This window comes from Staurois parvus, unplaced genomic scaffold (genome assembly GCF_062004578.1).
Source record: "Staurois parvus isolate SC_StPar_1 unplaced genomic scaffold, SC_StPar_1.0 ptg000312l, whole genome shotgun sequence".
NCBI lineage: Eukaryota > Metazoa > Chordata > Amphibia > Anura > Ranidae > Staurois > Staurois parvus.
This window is the reverse complement of record NW_028318108.1, coordinates 1282582-1309524: the sequence shown is the minus strand read 5'-3', so window position 1 is coordinate 1309524 and position 26943 is coordinate 1282582. Positions and strand designations below refer to the sequence as shown.

The 26943-nt window shown below is 41.0% G+C and overlaps 1 protein-coding gene across 1 annotated transcript in view; it reads right to left on the bottom strand.

Annotated features, from left to right (window-relative positions):
- Positions 1 to 26735, bottom strand: part of RASA2 (RAS p21 protein activator 2) — a 156524-nt gene extending 129789 nt beyond the window's left edge. Inside the window, exon 1 of the mRNA XM_089683513.1 lies at positions 26612 to 26735. Coding sequence (XP_089539639.1) covers positions 26612 to 26705 — 94 coding nt within the window. The 5' untranslated portion in view covers positions 26706 to 26735. The remainder of the gene's footprint in view (positions 1 to 26611) is intronic.
- Positions 26736 to 26943: the final 208 nt, after the last annotated feature.

Sequence of the window (26943 nt, the reverse complement as noted above, 5' to 3'; positions counted from 1 at the left end):
TTCAAACAAGTCATAAATAGCTGTTCCCAGAGTAATTCTAATGTAGTAACCCTAGCCACAGCATTTCGTACACAGTGACAGAGAAAAATGTGGTAGAATGGCTAGTGCAGTTAGCATGAGTGATCACTCACATGGACATGATATGAAAGGGGGAAAAAAAGAAAAATCTCAACCGGAAGACCCAACATTGCCAACATGCTTGTAATGAGCCAGTGGTAATATAAACCATGCCTAGCATTTGCAGAACAGTATTGGCACTTGCTTTGGACAATAAAGAGTGCCTATCGGAACACAAAAAGCATTGTGCTCTGAATGAGACACCATGAATAGCTGTCAAGGGCACTAGCTCTGAGCTACCCCTCCTAGTATTGGCCCATGACAAAAAGGAAGGTTGCAGGGAGGCCAGAACCAACAACCACAGGACTCTCTTGCAGGTTTGGCTAGTAAGTGCAAAGTCCACTTTTCATGTTACTGGTTGATGTAATTTATATATGGTCACATATTAATTTAAAGAAGTCTGAGGTAATAAAAAACACATATATATTCAGCTCCATGCTGCAGCATCTCTGCGATGTTGTATCTGTTCCCTGCCGACTCTAAGATCAAGAACTGAGCGATCACATGACTACTGATCGCTCAGTTCCCGTACCACCCTGAGCCAAGGATTATGACTAATGCCGGCCACAGACGGTTCGAAAATTGGCCGATTTTTCGGCTGAAAAAAATAAAATAAAAATCGGCCGCTTTTCGCACTGTTAGTGGGTTAATTGGTCGGCCGGTTTTTGGGTTTTTCGCACTTTGAGATTATCGGTCATGTTGGAAAATCTGGCCGATCACCCGATTTTCACGGCAATGATGGCCAAATTGGCCGATCGTTTTAACGATAAAAAAAATTGGCGCATGAGCCATGACCTGCAAGGGACAGAAGTTATGAGGTGAACTTTATGATTTAGTCGGACAATTTTTTAAACCGTTGGTGGTAACGTTGGCCGAACGAACAATCGATTTTTCATTTATCGTTCGAAAAATCGGCCAATGTTTAACCCGTCTATTGCCTGCATAAGTCACCGCTTTCTGCCCTGCCCCTTCAGCGGTCACTGGAGCACTGAGTCAGAGAATGAGAAGGAAAGGAGATGACTCATGCTCCCAGTGGCTCACTGAGAGGCTGAGCCAGCTGCCTCTCAGGCATCTTGGTGAAGCTTGACATTATTGTTGGGATCCTTCCAGAGCCTGGAGCTGCTCCTTGACAGCAGCTGACAAGTGCTCTTCTGTGACCCACAAGAGAAGTATGGCCAAAAAAAAAAAAAAAAAGCCATATTTCTATGTACATACAGTGGGGCAAAAAAGTATTTAGTCAGCCACCAATTGTGCAAGTTCTCCCACTTAAAAAGATGAGAGAGGCCTGTAATTGGCATCATAGGTAGACCTCAACTATGAGAGACAAAATGACAAAAAAAATCCAGACAATCACATTGGCTGATTTGGAAAACCGGAGTACCCGGAGGAAACCCACGCAGGCACAGGGAGAACATGCAAACTCCAGGCAGGTGGTGCCGTGGCTGGGATACAAACCGACGACCCTAGTGCTGCCAGGCAGAAGTGTTAACCATTTAGCCACTGTGCTACCCCTAATTGGTGCTCATTACACTGTAAGGTCTCTCCCGTCCCTGCTAGTTCCTGGGTGCAGTGCTGGAGACAGGTGGTGAGTAGGAGATAAACTTTTAATATTTTTAACATTAAGTTGCCATGAAACCCCTTTCATTTTTAAAAGCCCCAGACATTCCTAAAAGCACCTCAGGGTTTGGTTAAAATATTTTTTTTTTTAATCAGGACAAGTAGACCAGGACCCCGATTTAATACTTGGATAAGTAGTTTTTAACCACTTGCCTACCAAGCATTTTTACCCACTTCCTGCCCAGGCCAATTTTCAGCTTTCAGCACTGCTGCACTTTGAATGACAATTGCACGGTCATGGAACACTGTACCCAAACTAAACGGTTATTTTTTGAGACAAACAGAGCTTTCTTTTGGTGGTAATGTAATCACCACTAAGGTTTTTATTTAAAAAAAAAAAAAAAAAAAATTAAAAAAAAGTTTCTAAATAAGTGACTTCTCCTTCACCGATGAGCCTGCACTAATGAAAATTGATGAGGAGGCACCAATATGTGGCACTGATGGGCACGGATAAGCAGCACTGATGGGCATTGATGGGTACTGATAACCAGCACTGATAGACCCTGATACTGAGCACTGATGGGGCTACACTGATTATCAGTGCCCTGATGATCAGTGTAGATGTCCCCTTACTGTCACCGTGAGGAAAGGACTGCCGATAACCGGCATTTCCTGTTTACATGTGATTAGCTGTGATTGGACACAGCTGATCACATAGTAAAAGGCAGCTCTGATTGACTCTTTACCTGGACACAGCGATCACAGCTCATACACAAAGCGCGCCCCAGGAGGTGCAATTCTGGGAGGACATCCATGGATGCCCTCCCAGAACTAGCCGACTGTGCTGTAGAGGTCTTTTGGCTATAGCGCAGTCAGGAAGAGGTTAAAAAGAAAGGTCACACCCCTGTCCAGAACAACCTCAGACAGACATGCCACAATGGTATATGTTCTCTAGTAACCAGGAGGAAGGTTACTGCAATAAGAATGAGAAAAGTTCAGTGAAGGTCAGTTGCATGCTGATGTTAGGAACTACTGGACAGACTGATACAGAACTCTATTGCCATTTCACAAATACGGACCAGATTTAGGAGGTGGTCAACTACAAGTCAAATGTACCCATCAATAAATTCAGATAGCTCTCAGAAGAGTCTCAAACTGATGCCAACATCACAAGTCTAAAGCGCATTGACACAGGTCCTAGGGCAGATAAAGCTGCTGGTCAAGCTGGTATCCACCTTTGTATGCAAAAGAAATTAAAGGACAAGTTCACCTTTTTTTTTCCTCTAAAATTCCAGCTCCCCTATGTACCAATATACTATTCATGTACCTCGGTTGCAGAAAAATAAAAGCTCTCCGATTTTGAGAACAAGGCCTTACCTTAGCCCTTGCTGAATTTCTTAGAAAGCTTCATCACTTACTGATATTTAAATTTAGGACAGAAAAAAACATGGTATGTCTCGAACTTCTAACTACGACATCTGCAGGACGGCTCGCTCTTTTGATAAACAACAGATTTACTGGCCAGATCACCAGGTGAAATTAAAAGGACAGAAAGCCTACAAAAGAAAACGAATGCAGCCATCACATCTAAGAAGTGCTAAGCTGCAATATGAGAAAAGTCTGTTTTTGGGCTTAAAACCACTTTAACTGATTCAGTTCCATAAGACTAAGACCAAATGACAAGTGTTCATTAATAACTAGGAAGATGAAGAAAGGGAGGGGCCAGTAACTTTAATATATATATATTTATTTTTTATTTTTTTTTTCAGCAATACAGATGTCTTAGTTGGTATAAATTTGAAAATATGGGAAAGCTACGCACCAATGTTAAGTGCATCTTCACCATATAGTGTCTACTCCAATCTAAACCAAACACTAAACACCCATCCTGGAGGTTATATGCAACAGTCAAACACTGGTCAGGAGTAAGGTCCTGTTCAAACATATTTCGGTGACCTGCATTTTACCACACTGGAAGAATGCAGGTTACCGCAAGGACACCATGAAAACAATTGTTTTCTGTGTGTCCTTTTGACACTACAAAGATGGTGGCATGTGCATTGTGGTACGTTGCGTTAAAATGCTACATGTATGAATTAATGCATTTTAATGCAACGCAAGTATTTGCACATAAACGCAATGGAAATCTATTGGATTGAGTGCAAAGGGATTAGAATGCTTGTCAGTTTTTATTAGGGAGATTCACCCTATTTGTCCTGTTCACAATTATCATTGAAATTAAAGGAAATCCAAAATTTTGGGATGTCTGCACAAAAGAGGGGAAATCTTCCAATGGGGACACTAGTTCTGATGATCTGGGGGTCCCCAAGGAATTCTCTTAATTTTCAGGAATTTCCTCATTTCCTCTTTGGCTATGGGACACAATGGGGCATGAGATGGCGAAAAAAAAAATCTGACAGGGTTATAACCTTCCTTGGCTCTATCCAAAATTAAAAAAAAAAAAAAAAAAAAAAAAGTTGCCTATAGTTCTACTTTAAGGATGTTACACTAAACATCCCACTTGACAATGTTTTTCCAAACAAAAATGCGTTTGTTTCAGTCTCTCTCTAATATTCTCTCTCACTCCTTCTCTCAACCCACAAACAGGAAAAGGATGTGATGTCAGAGGAAATACCCTGCAAAATGCATAGCAATTTATCGTGCCTCAACACGCCTAAGAATGTGAAAGGAAATGCACATTTTTTTCAAGCATTTTTTTTATGCCATTTTAGTGTGTGTGTGCGCAGGGATGCCCACCCACTATCATCCAATCAGAATTCCCTTACTTTTCACTGAGGAGCCAATATTTGACCAGAAGATTACAGGTGGGGGGGTTTATATCTAGAGTTAAGGAAATAAAGCCCTTAGTAACAAAATTAGCAGAGCAAAACGCAAAAGGGATATGCAGTGCATTCATAAAGCGTTCAGACCCCTTCATGTATTTCAATATTATGTTGCAGCCTGATACAACAGTTGTTTAAATTCAAATTTTCTCATTAATCTACACTCAGTACCCAATAATGACAAAGTGAAAAGAAAATTTTAGAAACGTTTGCAAATTTATGAAAAAGGGAAACTTGAAATTTAGCTCAGATGCCTCCCATTTCTTTTGATAATTGCTGAGATGTTTCTACACCTTAATTGGAAGCTACCATTGGTAAATTAAATTGACTGGACATGATTTAGAAAGGAACACACCTCTCTATAAAAAGGCCTCACAGCCGACAATGCATACTCTATCAGAACAAAAGCCATGAAGTCAAAAGGAACTGCCTAAAAAAACTCAGATAGGATTATTGAAAGGCACAGATCTGGGGAAGGCTGCAAAAAAATTGTCTGCTGCACTGAAGATTTTTAAGAGCACAGTGGCCTCCAGAATTCTCAAATGGAAGACGTTTGGCTCAACCAGGACTCTTCCAAGAGCTGGTTGTTTGGCCAAAATGAGCAATGAGGGGAGAAAGGCCTCAGTAAGAGAAGTGACCAAAAACCAGTTTATTACTCTGTCCTATCTCCATATAGGATCTCTGGAACTCAGTCAAAGTTTCAGAAAGACACCCATCAATGCATTCCTCTACCTATCTGAGCTTTATGGCAGAGTTACTAGACAAAGCAAAAAGTGGCAAAGTGAAAAACACATGAAAGCCTGCTTGACGTTTGCAAAATATTGTCTTCATTGTAAAATTTTACTTAAAAAAATAAAGCATGGTTTAAATACATTTGCATATATTCAATGTCTCCCTATATTCTAATACAATAATTACTTAAAAGTTATTAACATACTTCACATAATATACACAATATACACCCACCGGCCACTTTATTAGGTACACCTGTTCAGTTGCTTGGTAACACAAATTGCAAATCAGCCAATCAGATGGCAGCAAGTCAACACACTTAGGCATGTAGACGTAGTGAAGACGACTTGCTGAAGTTCAATCTGAGCATGAGAATGGGGACGAAAGTGGAAAAAAGTGACTTTGAACATAGCATGGTTGTTGGTACCAGACGGGTTGGTCTGAGTATTTAAAAAACTGCTGATCTACTGGGATTTTCACACACAGCCATCTCTAGGGTTACAGAGAATGGTCCGAAAAAGAAAAAATATCCAGTGAGCGGCAGTTGTGTGGAGGAAAATGCCTTGTTTATGTCATAGGAGAATGGGCAGATTGGTTTCTGCAACATTCAGATGGTAGGGTCAGAATTTGGTGTAAACAACATGAAAGCATGGATCCATCCTGCCTTGTATCAACAATTCAGGTTGGTGATGGTGGTGTAATGGTGTGCGGAATATTTTCATGGCACTAGCAAGGTGTACCCAATAAAGTGGCCAGTGAGTGTATACTATAATCTTTCATTACCAAAAATGTTTTTCAGAGACTTTCAATTATTATTAATAAACGTATACAGTATAGATCACATTCAATATTTAGACCATAAGGTTAAAAGGTTTTCAATTCATAGACCAAATTTGTTTCCCTTTTTCAGTTACATCTCTCCAATGTGGAGTGAACTTATCATTCCCCCAAAAATTTAATATCCGAAGGGTCCTCAAATACGGTATGTAGCAAAATGTGATGTTAAATAATGCTATTGTAATCTTTTTTTTCCAATAAGAAAAAGTATTCCGTTCAATCAAATGAGCAGTTAACTCTTGCTCAGGCACAGCCCCACTGCAAGGAAGGATTAAGTTTTCCCGGAGTTCAGCTTTAACTCCACATTGGAGAATATGTAATAGGAAAGGATAGATCTCCAAAGAGAAGAAAAATGAATCTTTAAACTGAAAACATTTGCATCTCACGGCCTTAATATTGAATATAAATAGGTTTACAGACAAAAAAATACACATCAACTTTAAGAAGGAAATTAATAAATTTTAATGATAATGAAAGATAGTGTCTGTATATATTAAGTTCTCTTTTTGAAAACCAATGGACTATAGAGAGGGTTCAGATCTGTGCAAGTGTATTTAAAGCATAGGAGATGCCGGCCTTCTAGCCCCTGATGTTTGTTTGGACAAAACACATAGGATGGAGTCGACGTTGTACCACACAAGGCGACAGATTTATTTTCTTTTAGCTATCGTATTTCAAAAAAGATTATTTTTTAAATTTTAATTTACTTACACCATCCAAATTTTTCCTTTTACGATACAACATTTTGAATATACTTAATAGCAATGTTTTACAATTCCTGCACATCAGGATGCCTTATTATACCTGATAGCCAGGAATATAGCAAGGTGCCTGGATCTGAAGTTTAGAATTCCACAAAGCGTATATTTACCTCTTTCTGAGCTCCTATCTAGTGAATTTTATCCAATATAAGGCAGGCCATAGATAACCATTTTTATTTCCTTCAATCACAGGTTAAAAGAAAGAAAATTGCTTGATTCCCCATCAAAATATTCAGTGTTGATGGGGGAATTCCTCCAGCAGAGCTATTGTATTCTGTTAGCAGATTTCCCAGCCACCAGAATAAAATGACCACTGCTTACAGTTATAGCCGCCTGCAGTGATTAAAAAAAACAAACAAAAAAACAGACTGGTTATACTGAAGTTGATAGATCATCTTCAGTACAACCAGCCTGCCCATACGTGGACCAAAATTCATCCAGTTCCTGCTGAATTGGCCAAATTTCAATCTGAGTATGGCCAGCTTATTGGAGAGGAAATGTTAATTACCGTTTTCCTTTAAGCACTCTTGTCAAGTGTTTCATATAAGCACCACACATTTGAAATATTAGTATTAAAAAAAGGTGATGCAGCTAAATACTCAAACACAATCATGTAATTTACTTATATTCATTTATATTACTCGGAAACAGAGGCCGAGACTGCTGACCTCTGAACATGCTTGTTCCCTGGCTGATACAATGATCCACTGGCATTTTTTCAGGTCTCTGAGCTGGATATGTCTGCAGATTTGAAGTAGACTTTCCTTATATGTTTACTTGTTTCTAGTCAGTGACTTAAGCCAGAGAATGCCAGGCAATTAGCATTCTAAAGGAGAAGGTTGGGAATGACAGACAATATTTCTCTTGCTACAAGATTCTTTCAAGGGGGAAAAAAAAAAAAAAAAAAACTGACCAAAATTTTCTCATTTTGGATAGAAAAGTTAGCAACATTCTTGTGCTCGAACAAAATATCCCCAACAAATTCCTTTTGAATTGGCACTTACCCACACATGCACGTATGGCATTTTTCCCCAAGCACAAAAGTGGAGTGTTTGGGGAGAAACGCTGTACACGTCCAGTGCTAAAACAATCGAAGTGTCCCCAAAAACGGCTGCATACAGCTATTCACTTGTACTGCCACCAGCCAATACATGCATAATATGCTGGGGATTTTACACTTCAGCACACAGGCTCTGCCATTTGCTCATGTGCATGAGGCCTCGTTGCATCTCTGTTCAGCAGAGGTGAAAGAAGTCTTTTCTCAATTAAGATACAATTTAACAAAGTATTCTAGTAGTGACTGAAGGGTTTAGAGCAGTGGTTCTTAACCTTGTTGGAGGTACTGAACCCCACCAGTTTCATATGCGCATTCACCGAACCCTTCTTAATTGGAAAAATAAAATATGATTTTTAAAATCAAAACATAGGTATATATTTAGGTATATATTTATACATAGGTGCACAAAATGAACAAAACCGTTAAGAACAAAGAACAAAACCATTAAAACATGATTTTCACACAAAAACAAAAACATAATAATGAATATTTACTGCACGAATCATATGAGTCGGGTGTGGGTCTTCACCTCCGCCGAACCCGCGAGACTGACTCACCGAACCCCTGGGGTTCAATCAAACCCAGGTTAAGAACCACTGGTTTAGAGTCAACTACAAAAAAAACTTCAATTTGTATCTATAGAAGAACTTTGGTCTCTCAGCAATGCCATGTGGAAGCATATATAATCTATGTATTATAATATTAAAAATAATAATAATAATGGGTTTATTTACTAAAGCTGGAAAGTGCAAAATCAGGGTCACTTCTGCATAGAAACCAATCGGCTTCTAACCTCAGCTTTTTCAATTAAGCTTTGGCAATAAAACCTGGAAGTGGATTGGTTTGTATGCAAAGGTGAGCCTGGTTTTGCACTCTCCAGCTTTAGTAAATAAACCCCTTGGCTTCTGCTAACAAAGGCAGACTGGGAATGATACAATGGGCATAAGTGTTACCGTGGACAATTTGGAGACAGTAATGGGGTGTCAAGGTCTTGGCACACAGACACTGCAAAGTCTATGATGGTAGTACACAAGCGCAAAAACTAGGAAAACAAACAATTCTTCCTTTCAGTGGCACCCTTGGGAGCAATAAACACAACTATTAACCTATTAAATAAATTAATTTTAAAAATTGGAGCTTTGGCACCCTAAGCCCTAAAGTCGTGCACACACCACACAAACCTAAAGAATCATACATACTGCTTATATGGGTGGGGGGGGGGGGGAACAGGGGTGCTCAGGATATAGGTTGGACTAGCATCATCTGTTAGCTTTAGCACATTCACTTACTGAGAGTTGACCTTAAAAGGCCAAGTTCACCTTTTGAATAAAAATGTACTATGCAGCCAGGGGCCCAGTAAGCAATTTCTTAATTTTGGATTTGTTTTACGATCATACCTGCAGGCTATTTGCAGCACTTCTGCAGCCTGGCCAAAAAACTCTTATTCTGCCTACATGCTAGGATGGAGCATATGCTGAGCACTCACAGGTACCACGATTCAAGACAAGTCTGCTCCTGTAACAGCAGTGTCGAGCTCAGGAGCAGATTCTGCTATATTTTATTCAAAAAAGGCGAACCTGGCTTTTGGGACCCATTCACAATTGCAAATGAGGCAATTTGCAATTAGCTGTGGGAGACCCAGCAGGGTTCCTTGTCATTAGCTGTAGGCGGGAAGCCCCATTGAAAGCATTGGGAGGCTGACAGCTCCCACAGCAATTCACATCTGATCGCATGTAAATTGCTCACACAGCGACTATCTGCGAATTAAGGGGCCCTGGACACAGACAGTCTGCAAGGTCAATACTACTGCATCGTGCATTTTTATATATTTTCTTCTTTTCTGGGTTAATGCAAATGTGGCTACAAAACAGTTATTTTAGAGGAATGGCGGTGAAAATGCATTTTGCAAAGAATACCCAATCGCATGCAAGAAAAATTTCAAAAGTATATATATTTATTTATTATTTATTTTTTAATGGAACTCAACAGAACTTCCCCTCATTTAGTAAGCTAAGGGAAAATCCCTTGCAAAGTAAAGATTTCAATGAGAGTGAACAGCCTATTGGACCTTAGTAAATCAACCTTAGTGTGTCAGTCAGCAGCAGCTTCAGGGGAGAGGAGGAAGCACTAAAAACGGCTGGGACATGGGAGCCAATGAGTGATTTCATGGCTCCCAGAATTCCCAACATTGTCGAGCACTCTCTCCTCTCCCCTGCAGCCACCACTAACTGACACAATAAAATTGGATATCTTACTACAAATCACCTTTAACCACGTTTATATACATGGGCCGGACGAGAGTAGTGCGGGGGGAGTGGCCATTTATAAACAGCCTCCCCGCTTGTACGTGCTCCCTGGGAGCGCGCAGCACCGCGATCCGATGCCAGCTCTGTTTGAGGTCCCGATCATGTGATGACTGATGAAAAAATGCTAAACAACTCATATGGGTACAGTGTAGCATGACCGCACAATTGTCATTCAAAGTGTGATAGCGCTGAAAGCTGAAAATTGGCCTGGGCAGGAAGGGGGTAAAAGTGTCCGGACTTAAAGTGGTTACAGTCCATTCCCACTTTGCAGTCAAATCTGAGAACTCCCCCTTATGTATGTTTGTTACGCATGTACCTTCACACAGCTTACCTAAAAGTAAGTTTTAAAAATAAATATTTATAACCTTTATAGTGGTTTCTTTGGAACAGGATATTCTGAACAAATTTCAAAGTGTAATTAGAGGACAAAGTGAGTAAAAATGCATAAACATACAATGCATTATCCAAGCCTTGAGATCATTAATCCTTTGTTAGGACATTGGGACAGGGTGCTCAAATCCAGTTTACAACTGATAATGAGACCTGCCAGCGCAGACAGGGATATTTTGGTAAACACAACTCCCCAGTCCCCTCTAACACTACATAGAAGGGGAACTAAAAGAAGGATTTTTAAGTAAAAAGATAGGAAGCAATTTAAAAAAAAAAAAAAAAAGTTCTTAGGAACTATGTTCTGTGAATAGAAATGTAACAAATTTAAAGCAAAAAAACTTTACTATCCGAGCATCACTAACCAAAGACACCATTTCATTCATTTTTAACATTCAAAGCACATCATCTGTCCATCCATGTCTCCATGCTTTACATTGTAGAGAAATCACTTTGACCCCCCCCCCCCCAACATTTCTAGGTATGGCCATCTTGAGTAAGGGCAGATGATTCATGTAGCATTTGCCTTCTGGACTCCATCTGCCCTTAGCTCTGACGTGCAGGCAACAGGGTGCGTTTAGCTGAGAAAACTCTCCTCCAGATGAAAAAAATGCCCATGAAGACTCCTGGGATGTATAACATTGTATACAATATATATATTAAAAACAAATAAGTTTAGCAAGTAAATATAACATGCCTTCCTACCCATTTATTTAGTAGCATAAAGACTAACAACAGTTACTGTTGATTGAGAGAATAAAGTTCCATTTTAAAGCAGGTGTAATTCAATTTGGCTGCAAAAGTGGAAATACACTTTAAAGCAGGGCTCAAGGAAAATATTTGTTTAAAAAAACCTTACTATTCATTTAAAGAATTTCCAATCACATGACTTTAAGGGTCCATTCACAACTTGGCGGCCTGGTGTGTTCCATGCATTGCATTAGCCACCTTTTTGCACATTAACACGCATTGCATTAAGCTGGCCAATTAAAACAAATGGCATCACAACCCGAGCAACATGCAGTAAAATGCGTTGCGATAGCTCCACTGAAGTTTACAGGTATGTAGTGCCTTTCCCTGGGCCATGCCAACACTATCTTCCCATTACCTTTCCCCCCTACACTTCACAACCCGCCCTTTCCTTCCCCCTTTTATCTCTCCTTTTCTCTGCTTCCCTTTCCCATTTCTGTTCTCTTCCTTTTCACACATAAAACTCTGGCATTTCCCCCTTTTCTGCCATAGGTCTACACTGGACCAGCCTTTATTGTGACAAAGTCATCTTTGGGCTTGTGATACAAGGTACTTCATGACTATTTGAGTGTCTGTTTATTTTTTTAATCCTTCACCACTGATTTGTACTCATGATATGCTTATCAAATGTTTGTGGGTGCGATTTGATGCCTCTTTTGTCCTGTTTCTTTGATTATTCTGGAAACTGCTTTTCTTGCTAAATAAAATGAGTAAAAAAAAAAGTGTTGCAGTAACACACAAGTTATGGAAATGCATTGCACAAGTAAGGTGTAAATAGGGTCCTAAATGATAAGAATACACATAATATACAGCAGCTTACTAATCCTTTGATGTGGTAGCTGCGTTAGTTCTCTTTTTATAGTCTAAGAACAGGAGTGCAGAAAAGAACTTGATTTTTGCCAGAAATACAGTGTCTGTGTCAGGGAAGGCTTACTCATACACAAAATGGTGCTTCGATGTGCATACAGGTATGAAGGCCGGCAAACTGTCATGTATGTGGACACAAGATTGCCTGTCACTATTACTGGTGTCAAATTGACTACTTAAATGGAGTTGCTGCACTGGTTCATTGCTGTCTGGTCTGCAGTGTTCTACATGCAACCTGTGACCCGCTTTTGTGTTTGCTCATAAGTTACTGACCTGGCCCACCTCTGAGGCTAAATTCACACTGACTTGCAGTTAGATGCATGGAAAATGGAGGTACATTTCCACCTATTTTATGGGAGTTTGAATGAGATTTCTGGTAAACAGGATGTCTAGCATAATAGCCCTAATTACTGTGATTGTGATAGCTGAGGGCCCTTTTTACAATTATCCTTGTAGTCCTTTTGCTGGGGTCATACAGGATCCCCAAAATTAAAAGGGAAAAAAGTAATGACAAGGCAAAGTTGTATTTTTTATGTGTTGCATGGCAATGCATACATATTGCATTTTAACGCAATGCAGGTCAATGCAGTGCTGACGCATTATTATTATTATACAGTATTTATAAAGCGGCAATGGTTCGCTCAGCGCTGTACATTACAATGGGGGACAGAACATGTGACAGAACAATACCAATACAATGCAAAACATGAGGGGTTCGAGGGCTCTGCTCTTTCGAGCTTACAATCTTGGAGGGAGGGGATAGTTGTACAGGAGGAGATAGCAGTGGGGGATGGGGTGGTAGGAAGAGTGGAGGAGGTCGGCAGGTTAGGAGGGGGTGGTGTAGGCTTCCCTGAAGAGATGGGTTTTCAGGGTGCGCCTAAAGGAGAGGAGAGTAGGTGATAATCTGATGGGTTGGGGCAGGGAGTTCCAGAGGATGGGTGACACCCTGGAGAAGTCCTGGAGGCGGGCATGGGAGGAGGAGACCAGGGAACTAGAGAGAATGATCGGAAGCAATTGGTTTTTTTTTTAGGTGTCTATGCGTTGATCTACTTTTCACAAGTGTGCAAAAATGCAGGTCAACACACTAGTGTGAATTAGCTCCGACTACTCCTGAAATCCTGCCCTGGATCTGTTGCTGCCTTATATCATTGATGATGAACTCTGGCTACTCTACTGTCTGTTGCTTGTACCTAATCCGAACCATCAGTTATGGACCCAGCTAGACTGACCCTGCTAACCTGCTAACCAGGCGCCCACTGATCAGCCATTTGCCAGGCAACTACCTGCTGACCATGCACCTGCCAGCCAAGTACCTGCTGATCATTACTTGCCAGCTTAGTACTTGCTGTTCTCCTGCTTCCAGGCAGTGACTACTGTTCTCCTGTTAGTGACCTTGCCAGTCCTGTCGAGTACCAGCCAAAATCAGCTGTCCCTGCCGGCCAGTTTGGCACCATGGATGCACCAGCCACCTACCTGCACTAATAGGCACTTATGCCACTCTGCACTCTTGTGCTGGCTGATACCTTACAAAAACAGGCCTTGAGCCAGAGGTGTAAGAGAAGCCTTCCTCATTAAATCAGGCTCCACCACCAGGTACGTGACACCTCGTCACTTCCTGTGAGATAACCTGAAAGCACAATAATCTTCTGTGAACCACTAATCCCCACACCACCCACATGAAAGGAGGTAAAGACAGGAAGACAGGTTTGCAGTCAAGCCGGGGTGACAAGTGTCTCTTTTCAATGATACAGTGGAGGGAGTGAGCCTTGACACCCTAGGGTAGGAAGTGTGTCATTCACTAAATCACTATGAGAAAATAAAGGAAAAACCCTAAGGGCCAGTTCACTCCACAAAAACGCACTCCAGATTCTTCGCTGCATGCAAGTTTTTAACACGTTCCAATGTGTTTTTTATGCTTTTTTGGATGCATTCCAAATACTTTTTTCTTTTCTCCTGGTTTATCTTTTTCATTGTACTGGGGTCCAGTGCTTTTTTGATGCAGTTTGGTGTGTTTACTTTTTTCCAGCACAGTCCTGTGTAAACAAAATGTAGCATGTTCTACTTCTTTTTCTGGAACGGCAATGCTCTGGAACAGACTTCCAATGACATAGTTCACATCAGTGCAACCATAAATCCTACTTTCCATACTTTCTGATGCAAAAAAATAAATGCACTGGACTACATATGGTGTGAACTGGCCCTAAAATAAGAAAAGACTAGTGCACCCACCACATCTAAGGATTGGTAAACTGCAAAATTACACATTTTTGTTTCTGGGTTTAGCTTCAACACTTTTGTTTTAAAGCCATTTTGTGTAGTTTAGTTTGAAGTCCCTAGGTTTAGGTTTCTTGCACAGCGTGTACCAGTTTCCCAGATCTCCCTTTATTTTGTTGCTTCAATCTAGCCTTAAAAGCCTTCTAGGAAGAAGCATCTCCACTACATGATCCTGCCACCACCATGCTCCATAGTGTGGATAGTGTGTTTGTGATGAAAAGCAGGGTTTTGCGAAGTGTTACTAAACCCAGGACCCTGCATTCACTATATCCGGTCTCCCACAGTGCACAGGACACGGAAATTCCATTAATTTAGTAAATATAAAGTGCTAAATACCTTTTCTCATCGGCAGTATATAGCAGTCTTGTGACTTCGATCAGTGCCCAGCCGAGCACCGATTAAAGCGTGTGGGAAAATTTTCATTTTGCTCTAGGACAGTGGTTCTCAACCTTCCTAATGCCGCGACCCATTAATACAGTTACTCATGTTGTGGTGACCCCCAACCATAAAATTATTTTCGTTGCTACTTCATAACTGTAATTTTGCTACTATTATGAATCGTAATGTAAATATCTGATATGCAGGATGTATTTTCATTGTTACAAATTGTACATAATTAAAGCATAGAGATTAATCACAAAAACAATATGTAACTATATATTGTGAAATATTTATTTCTAATTACAAATAAATGAAATTTTGTCTTGAAGCATGGCGTAGCATGGGTCTTAGACGACCCCTGTGAAGGGGTCGCGACCCACAGGTTGAGATCCGCTGCTCTAGGAGGATACAAAATCCCTGACCTCTGCCTGGACAGTGCCGATTGGCCCTTTGCTGATCAAATGCACTCTCCCTAGATTTAAAAAAAAAAAAAAAACCTAACCAAACTGAGCATGTGCAGTGTCTTCAAATAATAGGTCTTATCAGGAGATAAGGGGGAGACACTGGAAGAAGGGGAGTATCAGAGAAGTCAGGATCAAACAGCGTTTTTGAACAATGCAGAGGATTAACCCCTTAGGTTCCACAGAGAGAATAACACTCATGCCTCATGCTTTTCTGCACATGCAGATCAAATTTACTGTTGTGGGTTTAGTAACACTATAACACAAGAGGTTTTATCTAATGGACAAAAGCATCCAATTATTAGAGAAAGAATTACTTAACAGTAAAAGCAGCTAGAGAGGTTAGGAATGGCTGGTTTTAAATCCCTTTTATCCTTGACATCTTACAGATGACAAGAATGGGCATGGAATGCTCACAGCACTCACATGGGTCACACCAAATATAGCTCAAAACAATTACAAATGTTAAAGATTAAGGCCTAGTTTACATCATGGTGAATCACTTTTCAGCACCCCTTTAAACCAAAGCATGGTCCCTTTCACTTGAATGGGTTGCCTTTGGCAACAGTAATGCCCGCCGAATGTGTCAGTGGTTCTAATTTTTGCTGAGGCCATGAAGCAAAGCATTACAGCTATGTACCAATCAGTCTGGCTGCCCTTGCCCTAGCTAAACTCTAACTTTGCTTGGGGGGGTTGGTAAAACCGCAGCTCCACCAACCACTTATTTTTACCACCATGCCTGACCGCAAGTGTAGATGGACCCATAGATTCCTTATGCAAACAGTTTTAATACCTGACAAAGGTTTCCCAGAGCACTACAAGTTATCAAAGGAGAGCACAGAAGAGGTTACTTGCTTTGAAGCACAATTTCTCTACCTGAAATTTGAGACAAATTAATTTGATAATTCGTCACGGCTCCAAATAATTCACTTGTTTACTAAACATGTGTAAAAACAACAAACTTTACAACAAAGCAAACAGAATCTGGAAAACCTGAAGAGAGCCTACAGCTCCACCTGGCGCTAAGGAAGACTATAAGATAGCAATACGCATTATTTCATCACTGGTGTGTGTATTAGTAATCATCTTTGCTCTCATGCTGGGTTCACAATGATGCGATTTGGGAAAAACGCACAGGAATCACTTTGTTTCCCGCATCGCACTGCATGGCAATCACACTGTATTCATGCAATTTGCTGCGGGTGTCAATTACAAGTTAATGACACCCAAAAAAGCAGGTCGCAGAAGAAAAGAAAAGAGGAGAGAAGGAGAGAGGAGAGAAGGAGAGGAGGAGAGAAGAGAGAAAAAGAGAAAAGAGAAGAGGAGAGGGTGCCTGCACCTTTTTTGTATGGATGCAGTGTGATTTGAGCCATGCAAAATGATGGGCTCAAATAGCACTGCACAGAATCACATGCGATGTGACAGTGTGAACCGGGGCTCAAGCTGAATACCTCCTGCTCTGAGGTCAGCGCAAGATGCAGATGACACATGGAGCCAGCCGCGTTCCAACATATAGAAAGAAAAAAAGAAAAGAAAAAAAAAAAAAAAAAGAAATCTCCACATGCTGATGACATCACATAAGTTCCAGTTTATTGAAGCCTACAATCACTTAGGGCTCGGTCACACTTGACTTTATTTCTAACTCTTGCCAAACGCTCCTATAGCATTTGACAGGCGTTTGGGAAGTGTTTTTAACGGTCCTCAAACGCTCCCCAAATGCCCCACGCGCGGTTTTGAGGCGGTTAATAGGCGTTTGCCAAGCGTTAAAACCGCACCACAAATGCCTATAATGAGGTTAAGTGGTATTAACGCTCCGCAACCGCCTCCCAACCGCACCATAGACTTGAATGGGAGGCTTCAACTCCTGGACGCGAGGCGTCAGTTTGCTGCGACGCTAATGCTTTAGTGTGAATAGCACTGTGTGCTGCCATGTACAGAATTTTCATAGGCGTTTGAGAAGCGTTAAAAACACTTCCCAAACGCCTGTCTGACGCCTGCTGACCAAGCTAGTGTGAACTGAGCCTTAGAGTCCCTGCCTATGGAAGCTCCCCTCTGGAGGGAGGTTCCATGGGTGTGGACTGTCACAGCGATTGTTGGCTTCATTGAACTGGAACTTATGAGATGACATTGCTGTGTGGCGATTTCCTTCTTTCCTTTCCATGCATTATTTCATATTTACCTGAAAAAAAAAATAATAATAATTTTAAAATGTTTATTATTTCCTGACCATCATAAAGAAATAATGTAATTATATGCAAAACCACTATACAACCCCTATAATACTCACTGACTGCTATATTCAAAATTCACATTACAAGCCACACACAAGCTTGGTATAAAGAACTCAGGTGATATGCAATAGCCGTGTTATTTACAAAAGAGGTCATGCTTTTCCTGATAACAAGCACATTCCTCAACTGATACAGAAATGCATGACTATAGATTTATGTTTACAAAAGAGCACTGCAACATGTTATATGTTAAAGCAAGTTAAAATGTTTATGCTGCTTTAAAAATGTTAAAGTTTATGGCGAGGAAACAAAATGTGAGCTTCTATATACCAGTTAGGAAGCTACAAACCACGAGTTATAGCTAGTACACAGATCAATGACGTGACATAAGCAAAAATGAACTGCTGGAAATCAGCTGCAATTTAGGACCTTGTACACCCAAAGGCTGGATGTGGACGGCACTCGTGAAAACGTTCCACTTTCCCTGTATCTAAAAACGAGCAACATAAAACGAAGTCTAAAAACTGTATGATCATTAGTCACATAATAGAGAAAATTGCTGGAAATTTGACAATTCGTATATTACAAGTCCCAGAGACTAATTTGCTAAGGAAAAAAAAAAATTAGTATAAAACTTTTGCGGCCGTTTCTCTATATATTTAAAGCCCAAGAATAATATATACCCAGCTTAAAAAACACATTTTCCAATGACTTGGAAGATGCAGGTAGGGCATGGAGCTAGCCAAGAATTACTATACAATAAATGGAGTTCAATGTAAACAGTCTGTGTGATTATAAGTGACCGGTGACTGGTAAAATTCAATGGCGGTGCTCCGTGAGAAATGGCAGAATTACGCACTCACCAGATGCGTAATAGTTATACGCATTGAATATCACATCCAGAGGTTTCCTCATCAGATATGGGTCTGGCCAAGGTAAAGGTAATTCTCCCTCAGGGTAGTAGTCATCAGACGCCCAGAATTGGAATTACTCGGATCCAGGTAACCAGAGGTCCCTTTAAGGGATAGGTAGAAGAGGCTGCCTGCTTACAGGGTGTCTTCCTTCCCTGGATAAGGCAACCGGATCATAATGTTGGTCTCTGCAAATAAATACTCCTCACATGGAGTCAGGGAAGGATGCCCATAGTGTAGTATCTTAAATTAGAATTTTATTGAGTAAAAAATGTTTGCAAACAATAATAAAACGATTTGAAATAGCATCAGGGGTGTAGAAGTAAAACTAACCCTCCGGTAATCAAAGATGGCCACCGGTCCTCCACGTGGCTCTGGCGGCGTAACGTCACGACGTCCTGGCCCCTCCAAGGTTGGTTACCATGAGTGCTCAGCTGCTGTCTGGATAGAGCTCGCTTTTATATCTTTATAAGAATTACTATACAGCCCTGTACCCATGTAAAGCCTGGTTCACACCTATGCAGGTTGCGGTTGATCAGTTTTGCATTTTTTTCACACACATTTCTTGATGCGTTTTTGGGAGGTGCTTGTTGTCTTGTGTAAGAAACCAGCAAAAACACATCAAAAATGCAAGCACTACAATTTTGCAATTTTAATTTGTGTCCACTGAAATCTTTGGAACCAAAAATGCAACGTGCTGAGGGAAAAAAAAGTCACTGACCTTTTGCAAAAAACACATTGGTGGAAAATGCACCGATGTGAACGTGACCCATAGGAAATCTTGTTAAATGGACTGTAGTGCATTTCTGCAAAACTGAAAATGCACTGAAAAATGATTAGGTGCAAACCTGGCCTAAATGCCGATCCTTCTCTGCAACACCATACACCCACACGTGTGTACAATGTATTTAACCAAACGTGGAATTACCCCACCTGCAGCTTCCCAGCCATGGGAACATGCGGTTTTTATGCTAGGCATATTGTATGCCTAGGTACATGCATGTGCAAGAGGCCCTAGTTCCCTTTTGTAACAAAATGCATTATGCAGTCATGTAGCTCCAGTACTTGTGTAGCTTTAAAATTAGGAGTTTATATTAAGTGTCATACCTGTAGGCCCAACACGGCTTAAAGTCACCTGTGGCATCCTGCCTGTGATCTGGGATGCCCTGTACATTGGGTAGGTTCAGCAGTGCTGCACTAGGAGGAGACCGCAATGCCAATGCGCAAGATTTTAAACGAGGGAGGGCTCTCCTTCCAGTGATCCTGAAGGGAATGAACCCATCGTACTAGGGGTCCTGGATCACAGGCAGGCTTTCTCCCATTAGTAGTTTCTTACCAATCTGTGGGTAGGCTGCAATGGGCTTACAGACATGGCACTTAAAGTATATGTGAACCTTTTCCTTGTAAAATAATACATTCAGTCTAAAATAGAAATGAAGGGCAAAACATTTGTATATATACATAAACCACTATAAATACCTGTTTTCCTTTAAAATAAGTACCGTAATCACATACCATCTGTTCTCAGCTGTATTAGGATCTTATTGAGCTGGGGGAGCAGAAACAGCAGGACACTGATCTTCCCAGTGAATGGCTGTGCAGGAGGGGCGTGCCAGCACAAGCCTGATCATTGGAGGAGGGCAAGTTCAATTCTCAACACAGCTAAAAAAAACTGACCATGCTGTGCTTGCATGCCTAGTGTGGTCTGTTTTTAAAAGGACAGCAGGGGGACTGACAGGAACACCAGAGATTTCACACAAAGGAAGCAATACAAAGAGAACAGGATAATTTTTCATACATGGTACATGTACAAGTAATGGTACAGCAAGCACATATCAGAAATATGAAATGTTAGGTTAAAATATTCTACAAATTTTAAAGTTACAGTGTTTTTAAAAGCACTGGGGTCCCTTGACTGCATAGTCATTTTAGAACAAAACTGAACTCAGCCTTTAAGTTCTAATCTAAATAAAACTAAAATTCCTGAGCCCAGTTTTGCTGAACAGACCTAAAGATATTTGGGATCAACGAAACATTTTTTTCTGTCCCTGAATGCTCATGAACATGCCTCATGACTATTGCAAACAACACTCAAAACCATCATAACAAAGTATAGTCAGTGTGACATGTTTCTTACTACGCTTAGGATATCAAGGTGTAATAGAAGAGTGTAAACAAGTCACGAAGACTTCAAACATTCAGAAAACATAACTGCCATTGTGCCGGTACTTGTCAACACATAAAATTACATACACATGAATGAATGCAGAATGATACAACCTCATGCACACAAAGAAAAAAAATAAGTATATAAAAGCAAAACTGTATCTAGCAATCATATTTGTCTTATGTCAGGCTATGCTCAGACTTCATAAACTACCTACTCGTAAACCATTTTACAGTCAAGTCTATAAAAATAAAATTAAGTAAGGCAATAACACAATCATTATAATGATGTTCAGCTGGGTGCCAGTCAGACAAGTAACATATGTAATCATACAAGTCCCTGGTTACCATTTTAATGCAACAAATGACTGGTATTTCTGATGAAGAGCACTCATATGACATATCTGAATCATGTGGAATATGAAAACTGACACGAACGTTGATTAATGAAAAGAAAAAGGAGAAGTATTACCAAAGGCAACAAGGTTTCATTTTTAGAATTAGGCTGACTAGTTACTTCAGACAACTGCTCCATTTTTGTTCCAGCTTCCATGAGTCAATCCCAGCAGTGAAGAGACGAGACTGACCACGTAGGAACCACACGACCCATACATGATCCTCCAATAGACAGAGGTTTTGCCACAAATACATGCATACAATTCGAACGTCCTAACAAAATTTTTAAAACTTATTTATTTATTTTAACTTTGGTTATATTAGTACTAGAAACACATTTTCCATAATTATGTGGTAGGCTAAACAGAGGACAATAAATGTTATCATTAGGAAAAGCCAACAAACGTCCGGTTGGGGGCGCGCACTCACAACATTCTCCCTGGCACCTGATCAAATACTTAGGCACTACATACCACATCATTAGGCAATGACAGATAGTATGGCGCTCACAGGAGTGAAATATGCTGATGAAACTGGAAATAGTAATTTTTGTACCTGGTGAGCCAGTGGAACTGTCCAAATACCCAAAATAAATCAATTCCTAGATGATGACCTGGGACCTGATCATCCAGGATCTGGAAATTGTTTTGGATTTGGTTATTTGGACTCACCAGGGGCAACAATTACTATTATTTGAATTTTATCAGCCTATTCCTCACCTGTGAGTGCCATACTATCTGTCATTTCCATTTCTTACCAACCAGATTCATTGGTACTGTAGGCTACACAAGGTCTGGATCATGATCCCCACAGTGGCTGTACATAGCACCTTGGCACACAGGCTATATCACATCATTCATTGCCCAAGCATGCATGTGTCTCCAGGTATTTTTAAAATGTGGCAAATGTGAGGACACTGGCTGCACACAGAAAGCCCAAGAACACACCACAGAGGACATCTCTACTCCTCTTCCAATGGAAGTGACCGGAGAACAGTCATCCCTTTGAGGAAAAACATTATTCTCTCTGGCTGCCTGTGCACGTTGACACGGCCACATCAGCATATGATCCTGGTACCAGGACTGCACATGAAAGGATGGCCCCGTAGGACCATGCAAGCCAAGAAGCCCCCATTATACCAGAAAGAAGGATCAGATGGAAGCAGATTGGGTAAGACTGACAGAAAGGAAACATTTCTGACATGAAGGAGCAGTCTCTGATGAAGGTTTTGTCACCAGATGCTGTAATTTTCAACATAAAAAGGTTATTGTCACTTTAAAGCAGGGAGGGATTACAATCCCTGCCAGGTTTTCACTGGCTTTTAATGTTCTCATATATTGATGTGTGTCAAGTACAGACGGAATCTAGAATGCAGGAAAATAAGTCATTGAAAGCATGTCCATAATATTATTATTTTTCTTTTGTAATAGCTATGAGGGGTTAAACCCCCTGTCATGTTTTCATTTCTACCGTCTATCTTTATCCCAAAAGAGAAAAAAAATGTTGCTGTAACTGCTTCAAAAATGTTAGCTGGAGTTCAACTTTAATTTGTAAGTCTAGCGCATCTACCCTCTACCCAGACTGACAATGCCAATGTCCAAGGGTGTTTCCATTGCTCCTTCATCCAGTGTGGGGACGCCACAAAGTCCCATTCACATCTGAGCATTTTGTAGCTCAAAGCGCCAAATCACTTAACATCCAAAATCCCATGGTTTTCAATGGTGCCTGTTTACACCTAAGCGTAGCAGAACTTGAAGCTTGAAAAAAAAAAAAAAAAGTACACAAGCTTCTTTGAGCTACATGTTTCAAGTGCTTTTGGTCACAACTAACTTCAATGGAAACGCTTGAAAAACGCATGAAAAAACGTAGAGATCACACATTTTTTTTTTCTTAGTAAATAGCTTTCCATTGGCTAAGAGAAAAAAGAAAAAAACACAACCAGCTCAAGTGTAACTGCAGCTTTAGATAGTAAAGCTGCTCATACATGGATTGAAATCTAGCCGGTTCAGCAGGGACTGGGCAAATTTCAATAACTGTATGGGCAAGCTGGTTGTACAGAAGTTGCTCTACCACATATCTTCTGTAGAATCGCCCTGTTGGATTTTTGCTGTTTGATCAGAGCCACTGGCTATAGCCGGCAGCACTGATCAGTGTATTCAGGGAAAGTCTCCCCGCTGTCACAATACGAAGACTCACCAGGGAGGATTCCCCCTTTCACATCGAGCCTGAATAAGAGTGAAATCAAGCCCTTTTTTCATTCACGGGTTGAACAAAAAAAAAAGACTAATATATGGACACCTAAAAACAACTTTCACACTGATCCGCTGCAACAATGCCACAAAAACGCATAGCAAGGACATGTGACTTAAAACTGCACCAAAAATGCTTCTCAGGTGTTTTTCAGGCAATTTCCATTGATTTAAATAGGAAGAGGCCTTTTTGGGGAGTTTTTTTTTTTTTTAAACTCCCTAAACATGCCCCAAAGGTGCTGCAAGAAGGAGCTTTTATGCCACACCACAAGCACAACACCTCAGTGTGAAAACATACATAGATATACATTGGGAAGCAGTTTTCTTGAGATTGTCAGGCGCTTTGTTTAATGCAAAAACGCTTGAAAAACTCCTCAGTGTGTAAGTAGCCGTAGTGTATTACTGGCCAGACCACCAGATGAAAGGCCTAAAGCTTAAAAAAAGACAACTAATGCAGCCATCACATTTTTTTGACATTTTTGTTTTTTGTTTAAAACTGTGTTGTGTTATCACCAGAATAGGAAAAGAAAAGAGATCCCCCAATGGAGACACTTGTTCTAGTGACAACTATTTAAAGCTGGCTAAACACAAGTAGAATTTAGTTTGATTTATTTTTTTTTTTTTTAATGTTTGTTTGATTTCCTAATGGGGGGTTCTTGTGGGGTCAAGTTGATGTATGTTTTCAGACACAATGATGAGAAACTCTGAAGGTGCTGGATGGAATTTAAAGGTGCAGAATTTGTCTCAAACAAATGAATTGCCAACAGTGTATGTAGTTCTTGTTTGGTAAAGTTCGTTCCAAAATCAAATGTTAAAGCAAGCAAACGTTTGCTTGTACTTCTGAAAGGCATTCGTCACGTCATCAAAACGGACCTAAAAATTTTCTTACAAATTTTACAAACATCTGAAAATTCACTAGTGTATGTTGAGCTTAAGAAGGGAGGTTAATATGATAAATATGACACACACACGCTAAATGGTTAGCACTTCCGCCTGGCAGTATTAGGGTCGCCAGTTCAAATCCCAACCACGGCACCACCTGCCTGGAGTTTGCATGTTCTCCCTGTGCCTGGGTGGGTTTCTTCCGGGTACTCCGGTTTCCTCCCACACTCCAAAGACATGCTGGTAGGTTAATTGGACCCTGTCTAAATTGGCCCTAGTATGTGTATGTATGAATGTGAGTTACGGACCTAAGATTGTACGCCCCTTGAGGGTTAGGGAGTGATGTGAATGTACAATATATATGTAAAGCGCTGCGTAAATTGACAGCGCTATACAAGTACCTGAAATAAATATACATAACTCAAAATGGTCTAGGACAGATATGCCCTCCACAAACACAGTCCTCAAGGTGCAAAGCAGGTAGCAGAGAACATCCAATTTCCAATTCAAATGTGGGGAAAAATAAAGTCCCATCTGAGCACCTTGTAGATAGATTTACAGTTATAAATGCATACCTAATGAAGGATCCTCACGGGTCCAAAACTCTTGTGCATTGGGCTACATTTTCTTATATATATATATATATATATATATATATATATATCTCAATCACAAACAGTTTGCACAACACTTATGGTATTTTCAAAGTAAAGGGAGACAGAGCACAGTTACAGTACATTACAAGAGGGTTGGGAGGGCCTTGTGTTATAGATCTCTTTAGCAATACTTCAAGCATAGAATTGTTCATGGTAGATTTCTCAATAGGACATGAAGCATTTTGGATAGATGAGTGTCCCCGTACACAAAATGTACAAAACTTGTCATCTCCCTATGTACAGGATGAATGTTTGGAAGGCAGCTGTGAATGTCTATGAGATTGGTGAAAGATCTGCTGATGTATGGTCAGCTTTATAGCCATATTAAACCCAAAACAAATATAATATATTGCAGCTTGCCAACTATTAAGGGATAAAAAATAATAAATGCACATTCTGTTACAGGTAAAAAAAAAAATGTGCATTAATTATTTTTGGCTGCAGGAGCCTGGAGAGCATTCCACCATTGATCAGTAGATCGCTGATGCCATGCAGGCCTCCTGCAGACCTGTCAGTATATCTGCTTGCTTGTATGGGATGCACGGTCAAGCAGATATTCTGACAGGAAGAATCAATGAACTACCACGGCACTCCACAGCACTGTGGTAGTTCATTGAGAACTACAAGCCGACAGCCACTAAGGTTGCTGGGACTCGGAGTTTCTCATTCACAGAACACAGTGAATGAGTGATGTGGTCGGGCTCTGCACGGCGGCATTTTTTTTTTTAAACTGTGACAGCTAGCAGGGAGGAGAAGATCCCCCACTAGCTTTCAAGGGAGGGGGGGGGGGGGATGCATTCATAACATGTTACACCCTGAATATGGATGTAACATGTTATGAAAGGTGAACTTGTCCTTTAAATGTGATGGCTGCTTTCGTTTTCTTTTTCCCCCTCTATTTTCACCAGGTGATCAGGCCAGTAACACTCCTCCTGTATTAGAGTGCCTACACTCTGGATAAAGGAGCACAGAGGGCACAATTGGACAGCAGCATTGCTGCCTACTATGGCCCACCCGCTGTTGTACTGTGTGTGTACATATACATTGTCAGTCTGCGGGGAGTGTTAGATGTACTATCAGATTTAAATCCACTAACAAATTGAATCCAAATTCCAGCTCACACTTAGTTACAGCAAACAGTGTTTTTCCTTTTTGGTTAAATCTTTTACATAAATAAATAAAAGCTGATCACTGCAAGCACCCCTGTCAGCGGTACATGGTTTGTCTCAACCCTCTAATTGCTACATTTGCAGGATAGTTTGTTCTTTTGAAGAACAGCAGACTTACTGGCCAGATCACCAAAAGAAAATAAAGAAAAGAAAACTAATAAACTAGCAATTGTTAAGCTGCAGTAGAATGTTTGTTGTTTGGGTTTATTAGCGCTTTACACATCCAGGCTCCTAGGGAAGAGGCAGACAACATAGAGACACAGACATGCACAGTCCCAGCACAGGAGGACTTGTAGGGCCCCTCAGCTGCTGTGTTCCTTCAGGTCACATAGAATACAATGTAACAATCTTCTCCTTGCTGAATACACTGTATAAGAAGCATTGTGTGGAGGAGGAGGAGGACTGCCCCATACACTGGAGCCAGCAGCAGCCTATACCCCAGTATACAGGTCCCCCATGTCCCCGGCCTCAGCCTGTCCCTGGAAATGGACCCCCCTTCCCCAGGCGGCTCAGTCCCTGGCACTCACACTAGTACACAAGTTCATCAGCCCAGGACAGTGTGAAGGACTAGGACCGGAGGAGAGATGATGCTGGGCTACAGACAGCACAAGGCATACTCACATATCTTCACTCTCAAGCTCTGCAGGACCCGCACAGGGGCCGCAGGCGGATCCCCGGCCTCTCCTCTCCCTCCTGCCCGCTGCTCCCCTGCCATCTCTGGCGGCAGCAGCAGACGCTCTGCCCGTGCTCTTCCGCCAGTCGAACTACTTTAGAACAGCGTATTTAGACAGGAGAAGTCACCCGCCGCGGAAGGATACGCAAGCCAGGCGAGCCTCCGAGCGACACAGCCATACGTCTCTGCAGGGGGCGTGGCCTGGCTTGTATGAGCGGAGTAAGTGACCGTGGGCAGAACATTGGGAGAGCGGGCATAGAGGGGGCAATGAGGAAAGGGC